At 43.2% G+C, this 16,114-nt stretch overlaps 1 protein-coding gene across 3 annotated transcripts in view; it reads right to left on the bottom strand.

The window, feature by feature from the left end:
• The window catches only part of LOC147905977 (vacuolar protein sorting-associated protein 26A-like), a 129,886-nt gene that overhangs the window by 50,801 nt on the left and 62,971 nt on the right, over positions 1-16,114 (bottom strand). For all 3 annotated transcript variants that reach the window (XM_087382575.1, XM_087382583.1, XM_087382593.1), the window contains 2 exons: positions 11,578-11,652; positions 8,210-8,282 (listed from right to left, as the gene is read on the bottom strand). In XM_087382575.1, coding sequence (XP_087238701.1) covers positions 8,210-8,282; positions 11,578-11,652 — 148 coding nt within the window. The remainder of the gene's footprint in view (positions 1-8,209; positions 8,283-11,577; positions 11,653-16,114) is intronic.

The raw sequence follows: 16,114 nt of genomic DNA, 5'->3' as shown, positions 1-16,114 counted from the left end.
CTTTCCTCCCAACCAACCTTGCTGAAGCACACGAGCTGACAGAGAATTACAATTCGAAAAAACATGCGTGAATAATTCATTCTCTTCTCTCTCTAGCATCAACAAGCCCCATCTCCCTAGATGGATCTAGATGCCACATGTCATCATCATAGAGCCTTCCCAATGCAACATTTCACCCCTCTCTTGGGATGCTTTAAAATTCTTTGCCCCTAGGCACATTTCCTACATTAGGCCCTTAGCCTTAGATCCACCTAGTCTAGTGCTATCAACCCTCACCTAGGACCTTGACATTAATTCCCTCATGATCATTTACATGAAGCGCAAATAAATAATTACAAACATAGATCCTTTAAGGGAAATGTCGACTGGTTCTTCCGAGGTCATGCTACCTCGGCTAGAGCATAACATTCCTTCCCTCTTCAGACATCAACCTCCTCGATGATAAATTCTGGGAACACTCTCCGCAACTGGTACACGGATTCCCAAGTAGCTTCGGATAGAGGCTGACCATGCCATGCAACCAACACCGTGGGTATCTTCCGATTTCGTATTTGCATTGTTCCTCGGTCCAGGATTCTTGTTAGTTTGCGCCTCGCATTATCCTCTCTCTCGTGAAACAAAACCACACCTTTGATTAGTGAGTCACCTGTATGTAAAAATTTCTTTAAGCGCGAAACATGAAAAGCCCGGTGCACCTTACACCCCTGTGGCAATTCTAATTTATAGGCTACCTTGCCTATTCTCTTTAGAATTAACCACGGCCCACACTATCGAGGTGATAACTTAGCACACTCTCCTGAAGTCGACGACTTCGAGTGCGAAGGAACTCTGAGAAAAACTTTTTCTCCTTCCTTAAATACTCTTATAGACCGGTTTTCATCCGCATACACCTTGGCTCTATCCATAGCCTGGCGGATATTAGCTCTCACAAGTGCTAGCATCTCCCACATCTGAACTACAAAGTTCGCAGCACTAGGTACTTTCTGAGGTACTCCAACTATAGTTGGATTTGCTGGTCTATAACCATAGTTCAGCTCAAACGGACTGAACCCTGTAGAGGAATGTTTTCTATCATTGTAGGCAAACTCCAACAACAACAACCACTTATCCCATGTATGTTGCCTCAATGACACATATGCCCTCAGCATATCCTCTAAAGTCTGGTTGACTCTCTCCGTCTGACCATCGGTCTCAGGATGATCCCCACTACTCATTCCCAACTCAGTCCTTAGTGTCTCAAATACCGCTGTCCAAAAATGACCGGTAAATCTGACATCTCTGTCTGACACTATGGATCTAGGCAATCCATGCAGACGAAATATATGTCTAATAAACAAATCCGCCACTTGCGGGGCACTAACAGACTCTCTAGTCGGAATGAAGTGAGCCATCTTGGTTAGACGATCAACCACCACAAGGATAGAATCATACCCTCCTTGTGTTGTAGGCAGCCCTACAATAAAGTCCATGGAAATGCTCTCCCACTTACTCAGTGGTATTTCCAAGGGCTGTAAAAGTCCGGGTGGCTTCACCTGTTTGGCCTTACTTACCTGACACGAGAAACACCGTGTCACATATTCATGAATATGCTTTTTCATCTTTGGCCAAAAGAAATCTCGCTTCACGAGATCATATGTCTTCTCGACTCCTGGGTGTCCCGCGCATGGGCTATCATGGCACTGTCGAATGACTCTCTGCCTAAGATCGTTCTGACTAGGTACTACAACCTTGCCATTTCTTTTCAGCATACCATCCCTTATGGTATATCTTGCATAAGTTTGGCCTTTTCTGGATGCCAGGTCATCCTTTTTATTTTCCCCGGGTTTTAACACATGAGCCTTAGGCCATAAGCTCTGGACAAACTTGTCCACCTTTTGAGTTTCTCTGATCTCGGTCATTAGAGCACTCTCTAATACCGTGAAACTCAGGTTGTGCATAATGCGAGACAACGCATCAGTAACCTTATTATCTTTTCCTCTTCGGTACCGAATCGTTAAAATAAACTCCTGCATAAGCTATGCCCACCTAGCTTAGCAGCCCCTCAAGTCAGGCTGTTTACAAAAATGTTTCAGAGTATCATGATCCACATCCACATCCACATAAAACTCTGAACCATATAAATAATGCCTCCATGTTTTCAAAGCATGGATAACAGCATACAACTCCAATTCATGAGTTGGCCAATTCCTTTGAGAGGGAGAAAGCTTCTTGCTTTCAAAGGCTACTGGCCTTCCCTCTTGAAGGAGAACTGCTCCTACCGCAATGCCACTTGCATCGGTTTCCAGGAACAACGGTTTCTGGGGATCAACTATTTTTAACACCGGTCCTGTGACCACAGCTTGTTTTATGGTGTTAAAACTTTCTTGTTGATTCCGTCCCCATATAAAAGATACTTTATCTGAGGTCAGATCAGTCAATGGCGATACTATTTCGGAATATCCTTTGATATGCCTTCTATAAAACTGGACGAACCCCAAGAATGATCGCAACGCTGTCAGACTCTCAGGGATTGGCCAAGTTAGTATCGCAGCCACTTTCTTCGGATCCATTTCTACCCCCTGTGGAGTAATTATGAATCCTAAATATTCAAGCCTAACCATACACAGTATAGTTTTCTTTTTATTTACATAAAGACTGGCTTTCCTCAAAGTACTAAACACTATTCTCAGGTGTTCACGATGCTCAGTAATACTTTTACTGAACACTAGAATATTGTCAATAAAGTGTACTACAAACTTTCCGATATACGGACATAGTAAATCATTCATAAGCATGACGAATGTAGCTGGAGCATTGGTAAGTCCGAAGGGCATTACCAAAAACTCATAATTACCAAACCTGCTTCTGAAAGCGGTTTTATGCATATCCTCGGCTCTAATCCAGATCTAATGGTAGCCACACTTAAGATCTATCTTGCTGAAAATCACGGCTCCATGTAATGCATCTAGCAAATCATCAATCCGAGCCATCGGATACCTGTGCTTAACAGTGATATTATTCAATGCTCTGTAATCTATACAGAGGCGAAACGTATCATCCTTTTTTTTCTTTAATATCAATGGCGAAGCAAAAGGTGAGAAACTTGGTTGAATATGCCCCAACTTGAGGTATTCTTCCAGTTGTCTACGCACCTCCGCCTCTTCAGTAAAACTCATTCTATAGGGAGGTCTATTTACAGGTTCTGTCCCCGGGATTAGCTCAATCTTATGCTGAACATTCCGCTCTGGAGGTAACCCATAAGGTAGTTTATCCCTAAAACATTCAGAGAACTCCTATGTTATAAGATTAGTCAACTTGGCCATCTCACCACTTTGCATAACATTAGTGCTAGCCGAAGAATCATCAACCGGCTCTACTGATGATGTGCAAAGGAATAAAAACTCTTCTTGAGCTTTTCGGATTTCCATCACGGAAACCAACGGTCCCTGAGGTATATCTTTCTCACCTCGCAAGACACCGACCTGTGCAAACCCACTTGGCCTGCTGCCCTTGGCATCTTCATAGTTCAGGGCTATGGCTATTGCATCATCTAACGTGTTCGCGTACTTAGCCCGAACTTCCATTTTTATTCGATCATTCAATCCAAATATGAAATCTTTCACTTGGATTGATTGAGACAGGGGTTCATTAACCTTCATTACACTCTCTCGAAACTTATCAGTGTATTCTGCCACCGATAAATTTCTCTGACGAAGATTCCTATATTGATCCCAAGCTCGGGATGCTTCGTCAGGAGGTAAGAAGTGTTTCCTGAATTCTCTTTTAAACCCCTCCCAGGTAGTGGATGCTATACCATCTTTTTGTTGTTTAATCCACCACCGATCCGCTGCCTCACTAAACATGTGGGTGGCCTCGCGGATCTTCTTGATGTCATTTCTGATTTCACAAATGGCGAACGCCTCGTCCCATTTGTGTAACCAGGTCTCAATGACATCGGAACTACGGTCATTCATCCGACCAAAATACTTTTCTGGCCTGTAATTGGCAATATTTGGTACTTTAGCCTTCCTAGGCTCGACCGTATGGACATTAGACTCCAGTTCCATTACTCCAGTTCCATTGGAGCCTTTCCCTTCTCCTCTCAAGAAGGTCTGGCAGACATACTGTGTATCGCTCTCCTAAGTTCAGACTGCCCCGCATTGGCCTGTAACTGCTGCGCTAATAACTGTTGCAAGGCATCCTCAAGCAATGCAATCCTGCCAGATAAGGTATGAGCTACTTGGCGCGACACCTGCTGGGTCGGCCGGACTCCTAACTCACCAGGGCCCCTCCTGGAAGCCCCTTCTTCTGCTTCCATTCAGTTCAATGGGTGTTTTGTTTTGTCTTTTGTTTTTTTTTAATAACACCGCTAAAAAACTATATTTACAAACTGACGCAATTCAGTGTACTGGCACTCTGACACAATTCCCTATACTAGGGAATTCCTGCAATCCCACATGCACACTGACTAGGCATTTGACACAGGCATATATCCCAAATAGCGCTTTTTCCTATACTAGGAAAGCTCCTGCAAACTAACTCTGACTGAAGCACATAGGCATAATCCCAAGCATAATCTGTCCCTGCTATAGCATCAAAGTTTCCTACAGACTAATCACTTACAAGATCATGTTTATGAAAGCAGAGCATCAACCGACTAAATCAAGGGAAAAAAAAAAACACGGAATTGATGGAGGTCAAAGAGAGCTCCCTGGTCATCAACGATTTCGTCACAGCCTTCTTGGATCCATGCAAATCCAACCAACAGTCTCCCGTACTGTCTACACAATCCCACTGCGTGCACGACCCAGGGAAATGCGTTCAGCTTCGCCCTCGCTATCCAAGTCCTGAATACGTGGCCAGTTGCTCGTCGAATAACACTCCACCATGCATCACGCCGTGCTGCACCTTGGAATCCCTCGATACGTATCTCTGTCATGCTTCCTTTCACAAGTGCGTTCCGTCAAAGCCTTTCATAATCTTTGTTTGCGTGGCCTCTTATCCTTGCCTACGTTCTCTGGAAACAGGTCGCCCATCCACGAATCATCGAAGGCCTCCGGTCATGCTATCATTGTTTCCATCGTAGACCACAGGCAGTGCCAACCTTCCGTCGTAGACCACGGCAGCGCCAACACCTTGCTCACGGGTTATTTCGTGATCACACCTAAAACATTCGTCGAACACGTCGCAGGTCAGCGATGGTCCCGTCTGTCCATCGTGCGGAGGTCACAAGTAGTCGAGTCGCCACACCTACGCTCCACGCCTGCTGTCCGCTATCACCAATCAAGTGATACACCCTTCAACTGATAGCACTAACAATACACCGTTCGTAGCTTTCGTCACAGCTCACGAACCCCTTCCCTTGGTCTCTTCCCTTGGGCTCTGATACCAATTTATTAGACACTATATCTATTCCTACTGCAGATCACAGGAGCAGCACCAATTCTTTCCTCCCATCCAACCTTGCTGAAGCACACAAGCTAACAGAGAATTACAGTTCGAAAAAACATACGTGAATAATTCATTCTCTTCTCTCTCTAGCTTCAACAAGCCCCATCTCCCTAGATGGATCTAGATGCCACATGTCATCATCATAGAGCCTTCCCAATGCAACATTTCACCCCTCTCTTGGGATGCTTTAAAATTCTTTGCCCCTAGGCACATTTCCTACATTAGGCCCTTAGCCTTAGATCCACCTAGTCTGGTGCTATCAACCCTCACCTAGGACCTTGACATTAATTCCCTCATGATCATTTACATGAAGCGCAAACAAATAATTACAAACATAGATCCTTTAAGGGAAATGTCGACTGATTCTTCCGAGGTCATGCTACCTCGGCTAGAGCGTAACACTTGATGCTCCTTTGCCTACAACAAGGCGCGAAGGGGAGGCTCTTTCTATTGAATTAGCTTATGCAGGTACTCTTCTTGATGAGGAAGAGCCTAACACTTTTGAAGAAGATAAGGACGATGTGCATTGGATAAATGCCATGAAAGATGAGTTGCAGTCCATTGAGAAAAATCAGACCTGGCATCTTGTGGATTTGCCACCAGGCAAGAATGCCATAGGTACCAAATGGGTTTTCAAACTAAACATTGACAGGTACAAGGCACGGCTGGTTGCAAAAGGCTATGGTCCGAAAAAGGGCATTGATTATGAGGACACATTTGCTCCTACTTCCAGGATGACCACTATCAAATCAGTTATTGCTATGGCTGCACATTTTGATTGGAATGTTCATCAGTTGGAGCTTTTCTTAATGGAGACTTGTTGGAAGAGGTTTATGTCAAACAACCTCCTGGCTTTGAAATTTCGGGTAATGCACATAAAGTTTGCAAGCTAAATAAAGCTTTGTATGGGCTGAAACAAGCCCCACGTGCATGGTACTCTGAGATTGATGCCTTTCTGGCCAGCAAGGGGCTTCATAACAGTCCAACTGAGAGTACCCTCTACATCAAGAAGGATGGGGGGAATATTTTGGTCATCATTCTTTATGTAGATGACATGTTGCTCACAAGATCACATGAAAAAATTACAGATTTCAAAAGCTACATTTACATGTCAGATTTGGACACGTTACATTTTTATTTGGGGATCCAGTTTATACAAGAGAGACATGGCATTATTACGTCTCAATCCAAGTATGTGTAAAAGCTCTTGGATCCGCTCAACATGCAAGATTGCAAGCCTACAGCCACTCCCATGGAGCCAAGGCTGAAGCTTACTATGTATGATGCAAGTGAATCAGTAGATGTCACACTCTATAGCCAGTTGTTGGATGATGTTTCCTAAGGGGGGGTGACTTGCAAATGCACGCTTACAGTGACTCAGAGTGGGCTGGAGATTATGACACTAGGCAATCCACAAGTGGTAATTGTTTCTTTTTGGGACATGCTTGCATTTCTTGTCTAAGTAAGAAACAATCTACTGTGGCTACTTCCCCATGTGAAGCTGAGTACACGGCAGCTTTCAGAGCAACAGTTGAGTGTGTATGGTAACGCTGCTTATTCGCTGATCTTCACGTATCATTGGAGGGTCCTTCTCCAATTCTCACTAATAGTCAGAGTGCTATAGCAGTTGCAAAAAATCATGTGTTTCATGCTCACGAAGCACATTGAGGTTTATTATCACTATGTGAGAGAGAAGTCGCATGCAGGGGAGATCAAGATGATCTATGTCTCCACACATGACAATGTTGCAAACATCTTCACCAAAGCACTTCCACGTGAGAAGTTTGAGGCATTTCGCAATGCCCTGAACTTATCTCCTTTTGGTGATTGATCTATTCCTTGTACATCATCACATTGGCAATGCAGGGGGGTGTTGGAATTATCGCCATAATTCATGGCAGTGATCAATGGGTAGTTAATAAGTGAGTTAGATGCACTTTAGCCTCATTAGAGGTTTTCCTCCCTAACCACAGTCAGGATCCCTAACTACGGTTAGTGGATAGGTTTAGGTTTTGTCACTTGGACAAAACCTTCACCTCTTGTATGTTTTTCCAATCTCTTCTATTCAGTACGTTTGTGGCTTGCTCTCCATCTCTCCTTTTGATCACATTTCTCAAGTCTTCTAGGAAGATATATCTTCAGGCCAAGGGTGCTTGAGCTTATACTCAGCTATATTCAGCTTTGTAGGAAGTCAATCTTTTGCACTCGAGAATCTTTCAATGCAAGTTGCGTCTACATTGAGGTTTCTGAAAAACAAACCATTGACGATTAGATGCGCTCCAAATGTCCACATACCTTTATCCTATTTATTGATGTATAGACACTTAAAAAGTGATGCTAAGGTGTTTTTCACACATAACACATGATGGAGAGCAATATCCAAATTCCAACAATGTGTCAATACATTCCTCATGGACTTAACTAGGTAAGCCATGTGTTCACCATCATCCCTAACGATAGAATGCAAGAGGACATATAAAGGAAGAAGAGGTTGACAATCTTGAAAATGAGAACAAGTATGCCACAGTAAAATCTTGTGACATGGACAAATCAGTAAACATGAATACCAATATAACTTACAGCTTGTTGCATAAGGGTTAACCCACCATTGTGCATGCAAACCAAAGAATCAACACTCAGCTATACAAGATATAAATTCAGAGAGAGAGGGCAGAGGGTGGGGAAGGCAACAAGATGAGAAGGTGGTTGGGGGGAGGGGGGGAGTGGCCAATGGCAAGAGTAGATGCAATCATGTCTCATATAAGAAAAAATGGCAAACCTATTTGGCCAAGCAGCTCAAGCTTTATCCCTTGGTGTTCAATTCTCTTTCCAGGATGAGGAACAATGCGTACCTATATAAACAAGGCAGATACAAACTTTAAATTTATTCCTGTACAAAAATCTCAATCATAAGATTTTAAGTTATGACCTACTATGGTTCAATGTATCTGTTAAACTTCAACATCTTTGCCGTTCACCTCACGTCGAAAATGTAGCTAGCATCCATGTATTATTGCTTAGATGATATCACATGTAGAATCGTTTCATGAGGCCCAATTCAATGCAAACAAATAAACGAACATACAGATTAACAAAAGAACTTGTGTAAGCTATAAATTCCACTTCAATTAATGTTTAGATGGCTCTTGTAGATGAATTATATCCTTAGCACAAGTTTAACATATATTTCCAAGATTAATCATTTAATAGGAGCTGGATTGACAAGATTACAAATTTTGAAACCATAAAAACAAGAAACTACATAAGAGTGAACCTATGGAGATCACGATTTGGGGCTGATCCCACTTGTCCTCGTTGTCATTCTGCAGAGGAGTCAGTGCGACATTGCCTTTGGGACTGCAGTTAGGCGAGGACTGTTTAGAAAGGGGTTGCTCGGATACTCAGCATCTTTCACACTTCCCCTTTCTTCATGACTTGGGGCTCGGTCGCATGGTTATCTCTTACCGGGCCCCAGGTGTGCCCCAGGTGTTTTATGAGGGTGAGCCTTCTTCTTGGGCACTCTCGGTCCGCCGGCAGGTGATAGAGCCCTGCTCTCTGCAGGATGTACCACTTACTCCCTTCAGAGCTTCTCATGTTTCAGTGGACACCTCTTGGGAGATTTTGGCTAGCATTTCCTCTTGGCACATTTGGAGAGCCTGATGTACTGAGGCCTTGGATGGCACCCAGATACACCCATCACAAGTGTTCACAGGTATTTGGACTGACACGGTTCACACTTCGATAGCCATATGGGCTAGCATGCAGGGCTCTTCACGGGCAGCCTCTTCTAGAAGGACTATATTTCTTCGAGTTTGGAGGGGTTCTCCCTTTTTCTCGAAGGTTTCTACCAGATTGAGATGGCACTATCAGCCTCAACCCTTTCTTTTTGGCTCTTGAGCTTTTTGTGCATTGCATGATGTATCCCGTATGGAGCTTACTCTAACGGTTTTTCTTTAATACTTAATAGAAGTAAGAATTATTTATTGCATTTTTAATGCTCAAGATAGCTACTCTATTATGGATTGAAAGCAAAAACGTATCAAGAAAACTTTATCTTGGTTGCACAACTCCCAACCCATGGCTCGAAGAAATTTTGAAAAACAAACATGTAAAGCTTTAAAACTTGCTTGTACAGCTCTTGAGCATCATAAAAACCAAGGGTAGAAAGCCACAATCATAAAGGGAAGCCCTCTTAACTTTAAGTAACCAAGTGAGAGGAAAACAATGCACTTTGCAAGAATCTAAATCGGCAATGGTCATTAGCACCAATCATTACTCTCGCTCTCTTCAAACATGCTTCAGAGGGGTGGAGATTAAGTCCATCCAATTCAACATCGAGGACTTTTCATAGATTATAAGTAGCACTGCCTTCCAAACGTAACTCATAGCCAAGGCCCAAGCTAGCAACTCTCATTTGAATAGTATTCATAGCTAGTCCTCATAAAGCTACACCTAGGCGCATATTTTAAGCACATACCCATCATTCACCCTTGGGTAAGTATTCATCCATCTAGGGGCAGTGGGTCGCCACCTTAGATGTAGATCCCTAAGAGGAGATCTTTCTTAGTTTCCACACTTTGACGAGCCAGAGTTGTAGGCATTATTGTTCCATATGGGTTATGAATCCACACATGGATGCTAAATAAACCATTAAGGATGAAGGCCATTGTTAAAGAGCCCATGGGGCCTTAGAAGAATGGAGATGACTAAGGTAGTATCTCGAAGGAAATCTTATTAATTTGCTTAACTATACAAAACATATAGGAAAAAGTAAGGCCACCATCAAATTTGCAAATCAAACGAATTGTGAATTGCCTTTGGAGTATAGGCACTTTGCTTCTAGTCTTTGAAACACATGGACTAGTTCTTTTTTATAGAATTGTGAGTTCAAGAAAGGATCCTAGCTCTATCAATGTCCAAATACAAAGGATAATTCGAAGGAAATCCAATATGCCCTCCAACTTCTCAATAAGCCACTAACTCACGATCATCAGCCCACCCCTAGATCATTTGTAATCATCTTACTAGAGCAGCCCTAAGCTTGAATAAGAATCGCATAAACACAGCTAAAAGCTACCTAGTATAATTATCAAAGAATATACAATAAAAACATGGCCTCTACGCAGCATCCAACAACAAAGTACATTATGATATGATGTTTTGAAAGTCGGTCTTGAGGTGGGCTCAACCTACACAAAAGGGTACAGCTTTGCATCCTAAAGTGTACGCAGCCTAAGGCCACCACAGCCTTGATAGTCCACACTATCTTACTCTTGGCATTTCAAACCAGAATCACAATGCCAGATTGAGTAATCTTTTCCCCTTAATGGTCTCTTGCAGTGAGGTAGAAACTTGTTGTCAAATCCTTATCGCTACAAGTGTCAAAGAACAAGACCAGGTTTCGTTTACATTTATTCATATTACACTGGCAATGTGATTAACCCAAAAAAAACAGTTTTAGTTTGCGGCCCAAAACCTTCCAACCAAAGTTTTCATGAGCATTGGTTTGGTACAAACAAAGACTAGATGGGATGAAGGATATCCACCATCATCCCTAAGTTGTTGAAGAGTTGGAGGATTTAATAATTCAATCAATTTGAACCTGCTCGTTAGCTTCTCTTTCTATAACAAAGGATTTCTTCTTTGTTCACTGTTTTGCCTTGCAATTCCATAGGTTGCTTTGATCAACATGTCCAAATCTTTGGAGAATCCAATGCTCAAAAGGTTAATAGAGCCAAAAGAAAGCAATACGAATATCCAAACAAAAAAGCAGATACAGAAGGAAATAGTAAACAAGACACGTTTATCCATAACACATGCAAGCATAACCAACTCCTAGATTATTCGGATTTTGGCATTGTACTCATTGGCACGAGAGCTATCAAGATTGAAGGAGGGAGGGAAGAGACATATACCCTCTCCAGGTTGTTCCTCTTCTTACAGAACCACAACCCAAAGAGCATAGATTTTTGTCTGAATTCCACAACCCTTCCTAATTTTCCACATAGGTAAAGAAGAGACAATTTTATAAGTATAATATCTTTATATCTATACATATTGCTCCTTAACTTTACCTTTTTCTTCCTACGAAATACTTTTATTGTGACATGCTAATTAAAGCAAAGTACTAGAGCTAGAGTTGCAAACCTGTCCTACTAAACTTTCAAGGCTCTGAAAAAGAGGCACCAAAACCATTTGCCCATTTTCCTTCCTCACAGTTGCCTGCACCCAAAAGTAGCTCAATGTGAGAATTACTCAAGAAAATATATAAATATAGTAAGGTTACCATACAAGCACATCTTTTTATAATACAAGTTCAAGTGGGGGTTGTACATACATGTTGAAAATTCTGCAGGTATTGCAAGTTCTGAGAGCAAATATAAATGAAAACTTAAAATTCACAATTTTCCTCAAGAATGAAGGGAATCATGACATAATAAAAATTGACGCAATGCTCAGGATAGAGGAAATGATAGATAGGAGGAATCTAGGATATATAATAAAGAGTTACAAAGTAGAGTAACAATCCTTTCCTAACTAACCAACCCTTGAACACTACGACACGCTATGGACTAAGCTATGGACAAATAGTCTGCAGATTAGGAAATTCATGCCCAAATTATTCCTTTGACAAAGGAGCTTACAAGACCATAGCCTTTAAGAATAATCATCCTAAAAACTGAGATATACCCTTACAAAGTTTGTTCTTTATGTCTAGGGATTTTCTCCAACATTGCAATTTGCATGCTAGTGAGTCCAAGTTTTTATTAATCCACATAGGACTCTCTTGAAGGCTTCTTTTGGCATAATTTGGGGAAACAAGGTTTACATGACAACAGGTGCTGTGTTTGCAAATCTGAAACTTTAGAAGAGCAAGGCATTGCGATTTTCAAGAAAGGGTGCCTAGAAAACTCAAGAAGGGATGTCATTTAAAGAGAGGATGAAAGAACTGCTGAAAGATGTTTCTCGGAGATGGAAATTGGAATATGGCATTGGCTAGAGGAGAACATAAAGCTACAAATTGAAGTCCCTGGAAGAAGAGGATTGAAGCTGGCTGAACTGAAAATCAGCAAGGAGAAGAGAGCCTACATTCACAGGCAACAGTGATTTGACAAGGGCTCTCAAGAAACTCTCTCTAACAAAACACTGTAACCCCCATAAAAATCTTGACTTCTTAAACTATTCAGATAAGATGCGATAGAATCTCATCATATGATCAACGATAGTCTATAGATCATAGAGCATATAATATGCAAAATACGAAAATGGGATAACACAAGTGATGGCTCACATCTCCACAATCCATCACTTCAATACAAAATAGACACAACTCAAGAGCCAAGTACATGATGCATGAAAAGAGAGAGAGAACAGAGAGGGGGGCGGAGGGGGGTGGGAATAGAGGGGGAGGGAGAGGGAGAGGGAGAGGGAGAGAGGGGGAGAGAGGGAGAGAGAGAAAGAAAGAAAGTTTATTAAAGTCTTCAGAAGACCGATGGGTTTATGAGACTGTGAAAAACCTGGTACAAACGAGCTGTGGTGGTGGAGCTCCTAAACGAGCATCCACACCAATGCAAATGCAAAAAATGCAGAATGTCAGTACTAATTCCTAAGTACAACATAGTCATGTCATGTCGTTAGTCGACTATCTCATCATCATCATCATCATCATCATCACCATCAAGACATCAGGGTGGATGAGGCAATGGGGGCATGAAATTGGCGATAGAGTGTTGTGGGCCACACAGAGGTGCAGCCCTCGCATGTCTCCTGGTCATAGCTCTACGTCTAACTAGGGCTACTGTGACCCCCGTTGGGCGATACCCGACTCTAAACAGGGAGGGGATGTCCCCAAGTGTGATATGTGTGTCAACCCTCTGTCTGAGCTGTTGGGTCACAGGCTCCAAATCACGGTCATGTCAAGGCCTCGTCCTGTGTGTGTCATTTGATCTGGCTAGAAAAACTCCGTGATAGAGCTCTGAGAGGGATCAACCAAGGAAGAAGTGTGCTCCTGTCTCCGTGCTCAAAGTATCCTCTCAAGGTGTCTAAGTGCCTCATGAACGAAACCTGCCAAACATCGTTGGTCTGCGTAGGAGATGAATCGGGCCAAAACCCCATAGCTGTCTCTGAAGAGACGTAGAAATGTCCGCGGATCTCGTAGTAAACAGAACACCTGAAGATGAAGTGCTCCTTTGTCTCAACCTCCTGCATGTCACACAAAGTGCATATGCGCCTCTCCTTGGGTAGTCACTCTGCTCTGCCGCTCTCGATATGAAGTCTGTATGAAGAGACCCGAAACTGCCCAAGAGAGATCCTCAATGAGTGGGGTAAGTAAATCTGAGTGTACCCTAGTGGGTCAATGAAACCCTCCGCTGTGATATGTAAGAAGTGATCTCTGTAGAAGCCCAGCTTCACTGGAAGATCGCTCGGGCCCGACCAGGTCCGGAATGTGTGTAGCTGTAATAGATCCTCACGGATAACCTCGTTGACCTCGTGTGATAGGAGGGGAGAAAACAGAGCATCCATGCTGTACTGGAATGGAGGTCTGTCCATATGGAGCCCCAGTCCCTTAAACCATATCTCTGTGCATGCATACCAGCACCTCTGGTCTCCTCCTGCTGCAAGTGCCGTAGAAGAGGATAGTGCTAGCCATGGTAGCGCGCTACGCCCAGAGGTGTAATCCCCATACTCCCTGACTCGGTACAGATACGTGATGACCTGAAATGCAGCATCTAGCTTTAATGGGGGTGACCCAAACTCCGCCCGAATAATCTCATGAGGAACAGATGGCTTACCACGGATCATCCGTGATAACATGAGAACCTGTAGCCGCTCCACCCTGGCCCACTCTGTATCCGACAAGTTGGGGCCCCAGCATGGACTGCCATACATCCCCGCTGGACGGACAAAGGAGTCAAAAAGAAACCCTTTGGTCCGTGAATCCTGAAAGTGAGAGCGGAAGCACTGCCTCTCTAGTCTAGCCAATGAAGCATATCCTTTGCTCAAGCGTGCCTGCATCGTGGGTCTCATAGTGAAGATGGGTCCGGAAAAGACAACCCCAAGATAAGTGTATGATGAAACTACCCATCTTCACTATGAAACTACCCATCTTCACTATGAAATGTAGCTCATCAATGTAGAGGCCAAACAAGGTAGGTGATAATGGACATATACCTAGATGAATCCAGGAACATTCCCAAACTCATTCTCTAAAAACACAACATAGTGCAGTTTCAATCTCATGATAGTCACTCATAAGGTTGAAAACCATAAACTCCATCATGCATAGCAGGGACTAGCTACTATGACATCCCCACTGACGTCGTCAGCGCCCAACAGTAGGGATAGACCATAGTATAAAAATATGCTCTCACACATACAAATCCACGCACCCACACATACTTGAGGATCCATTTATACAAAGTCTTCGTACTGAGTTTCTATCGACACTCCAGAGGTGAAGGGCAGACTTAGCCATGATGAAGGCTAGCACTAAAGGAGAAGGCTAATCAAAAAGTAGTCCAAAATCTCTTCATTCAAGCTACAACTGCTTGTGAAGTCTAAACGATTTCATTTTAGTCTCTCCCAAATAAGGTAGGTGATAATGTACACCCTTGTTTGACCCCGATAGTGCTCATGATCTCGTCTCTCCATCCAGATCCTTCCCAAACTTTGCCTGAAACTCTCATAAAGTGCCATGACAGCCCAAATGATCTCCTGGTCGTAACCCAAATCTTGTAGGCGCCGTATGAGGCGGACTCTCAGAACCGTGTCAAATGCCGTGCAGAAATCCACAAAGCAATAGTAAACCCTCTGCTTCCGTGCCCTGACCTCCTCGATGATACATCTGAGCGTGAGAATGTGGTCCATGGTCCCATGATCACGCCAGAATCCGGCCTATCTTGCTGCTTTAGGTCCTCAACACTCCACAAATCTGCTAACCTCAGAATCAAGTACTGATGCATAAATCTTGGACATGACATGTCCAATCATAAAGGTCTTGTAGTTCTCCGGGCTCATGGCATCCCCTGCCTTGTGAATGGGTGAGATAGTGTTAATGGTCCAAGTGCGTGGGAACCCCAAACAAACAGCTTCATTAAATAGCTTTGCTAAGATCGGGGCTAGGAGGTTAATCCCATATGCAATGAGCTCAATGCATAGTCCCTCATGATCCTTCGCTCGTCCATTATGAAGTTTCATTACGGCATCCTTTACCCCCCCCCCCCTAGTGAAGAGGATGCAAGATGTGGGGTGTGGCATATGTGAGGTTAGGGACTAGCTGATTTGGGATATCATAGAGTGTGCGTGCATAATCAAACCACACCTGAGTGTCAGTGAGTGGTAAGACAGAGAAAGTTTATCAATGTCTTCAAAAAACGGAAGGGTCTATGAGACTGAAAAGAACCAAGTACAATGAAAAATAAGGGATGGGTTCATTAAAGCAGGCATTCAGATCCAAGGCTGATGTCTGAGATAAGAATGTCAACAAAGAGATACAACAGGTTGTTGCTCTATGGGGAGTACAAAAAAGCAAAGCACATAACGGCTAAGGATAGAAGAGAGGACCTCTGTCGACGTGGCTCTTGCTCTAGTGAGAGCTGGTGCTGTCGAGGAAGGAAATCGGTACTAGAGTGATGTTGGTGCTCAACCTGATCAATCTATCTAACCCCTCTCTCCTCTCTAGTCT

Source organism: Dipteris shenzhenensis, chromosome 1 (assembly GCF_047967505.1).
Source record: "Dipteris shenzhenensis isolate YYH24624 ecotype China chromosome 1, Dip_SZ_1.0, whole genome shotgun sequence".
NCBI classification, from domain to species: domain Eukaryota; kingdom Viridiplantae; phylum Streptophyta; class Polypodiopsida; order Gleicheniales; family Dipteridaceae; genus Dipteris; species Dipteris shenzhenensis.
The sequence above is the reverse complement of the archived record's forward strand: the minus strand, read 5'-3'. Positions and strand labels throughout refer to the sequence as shown.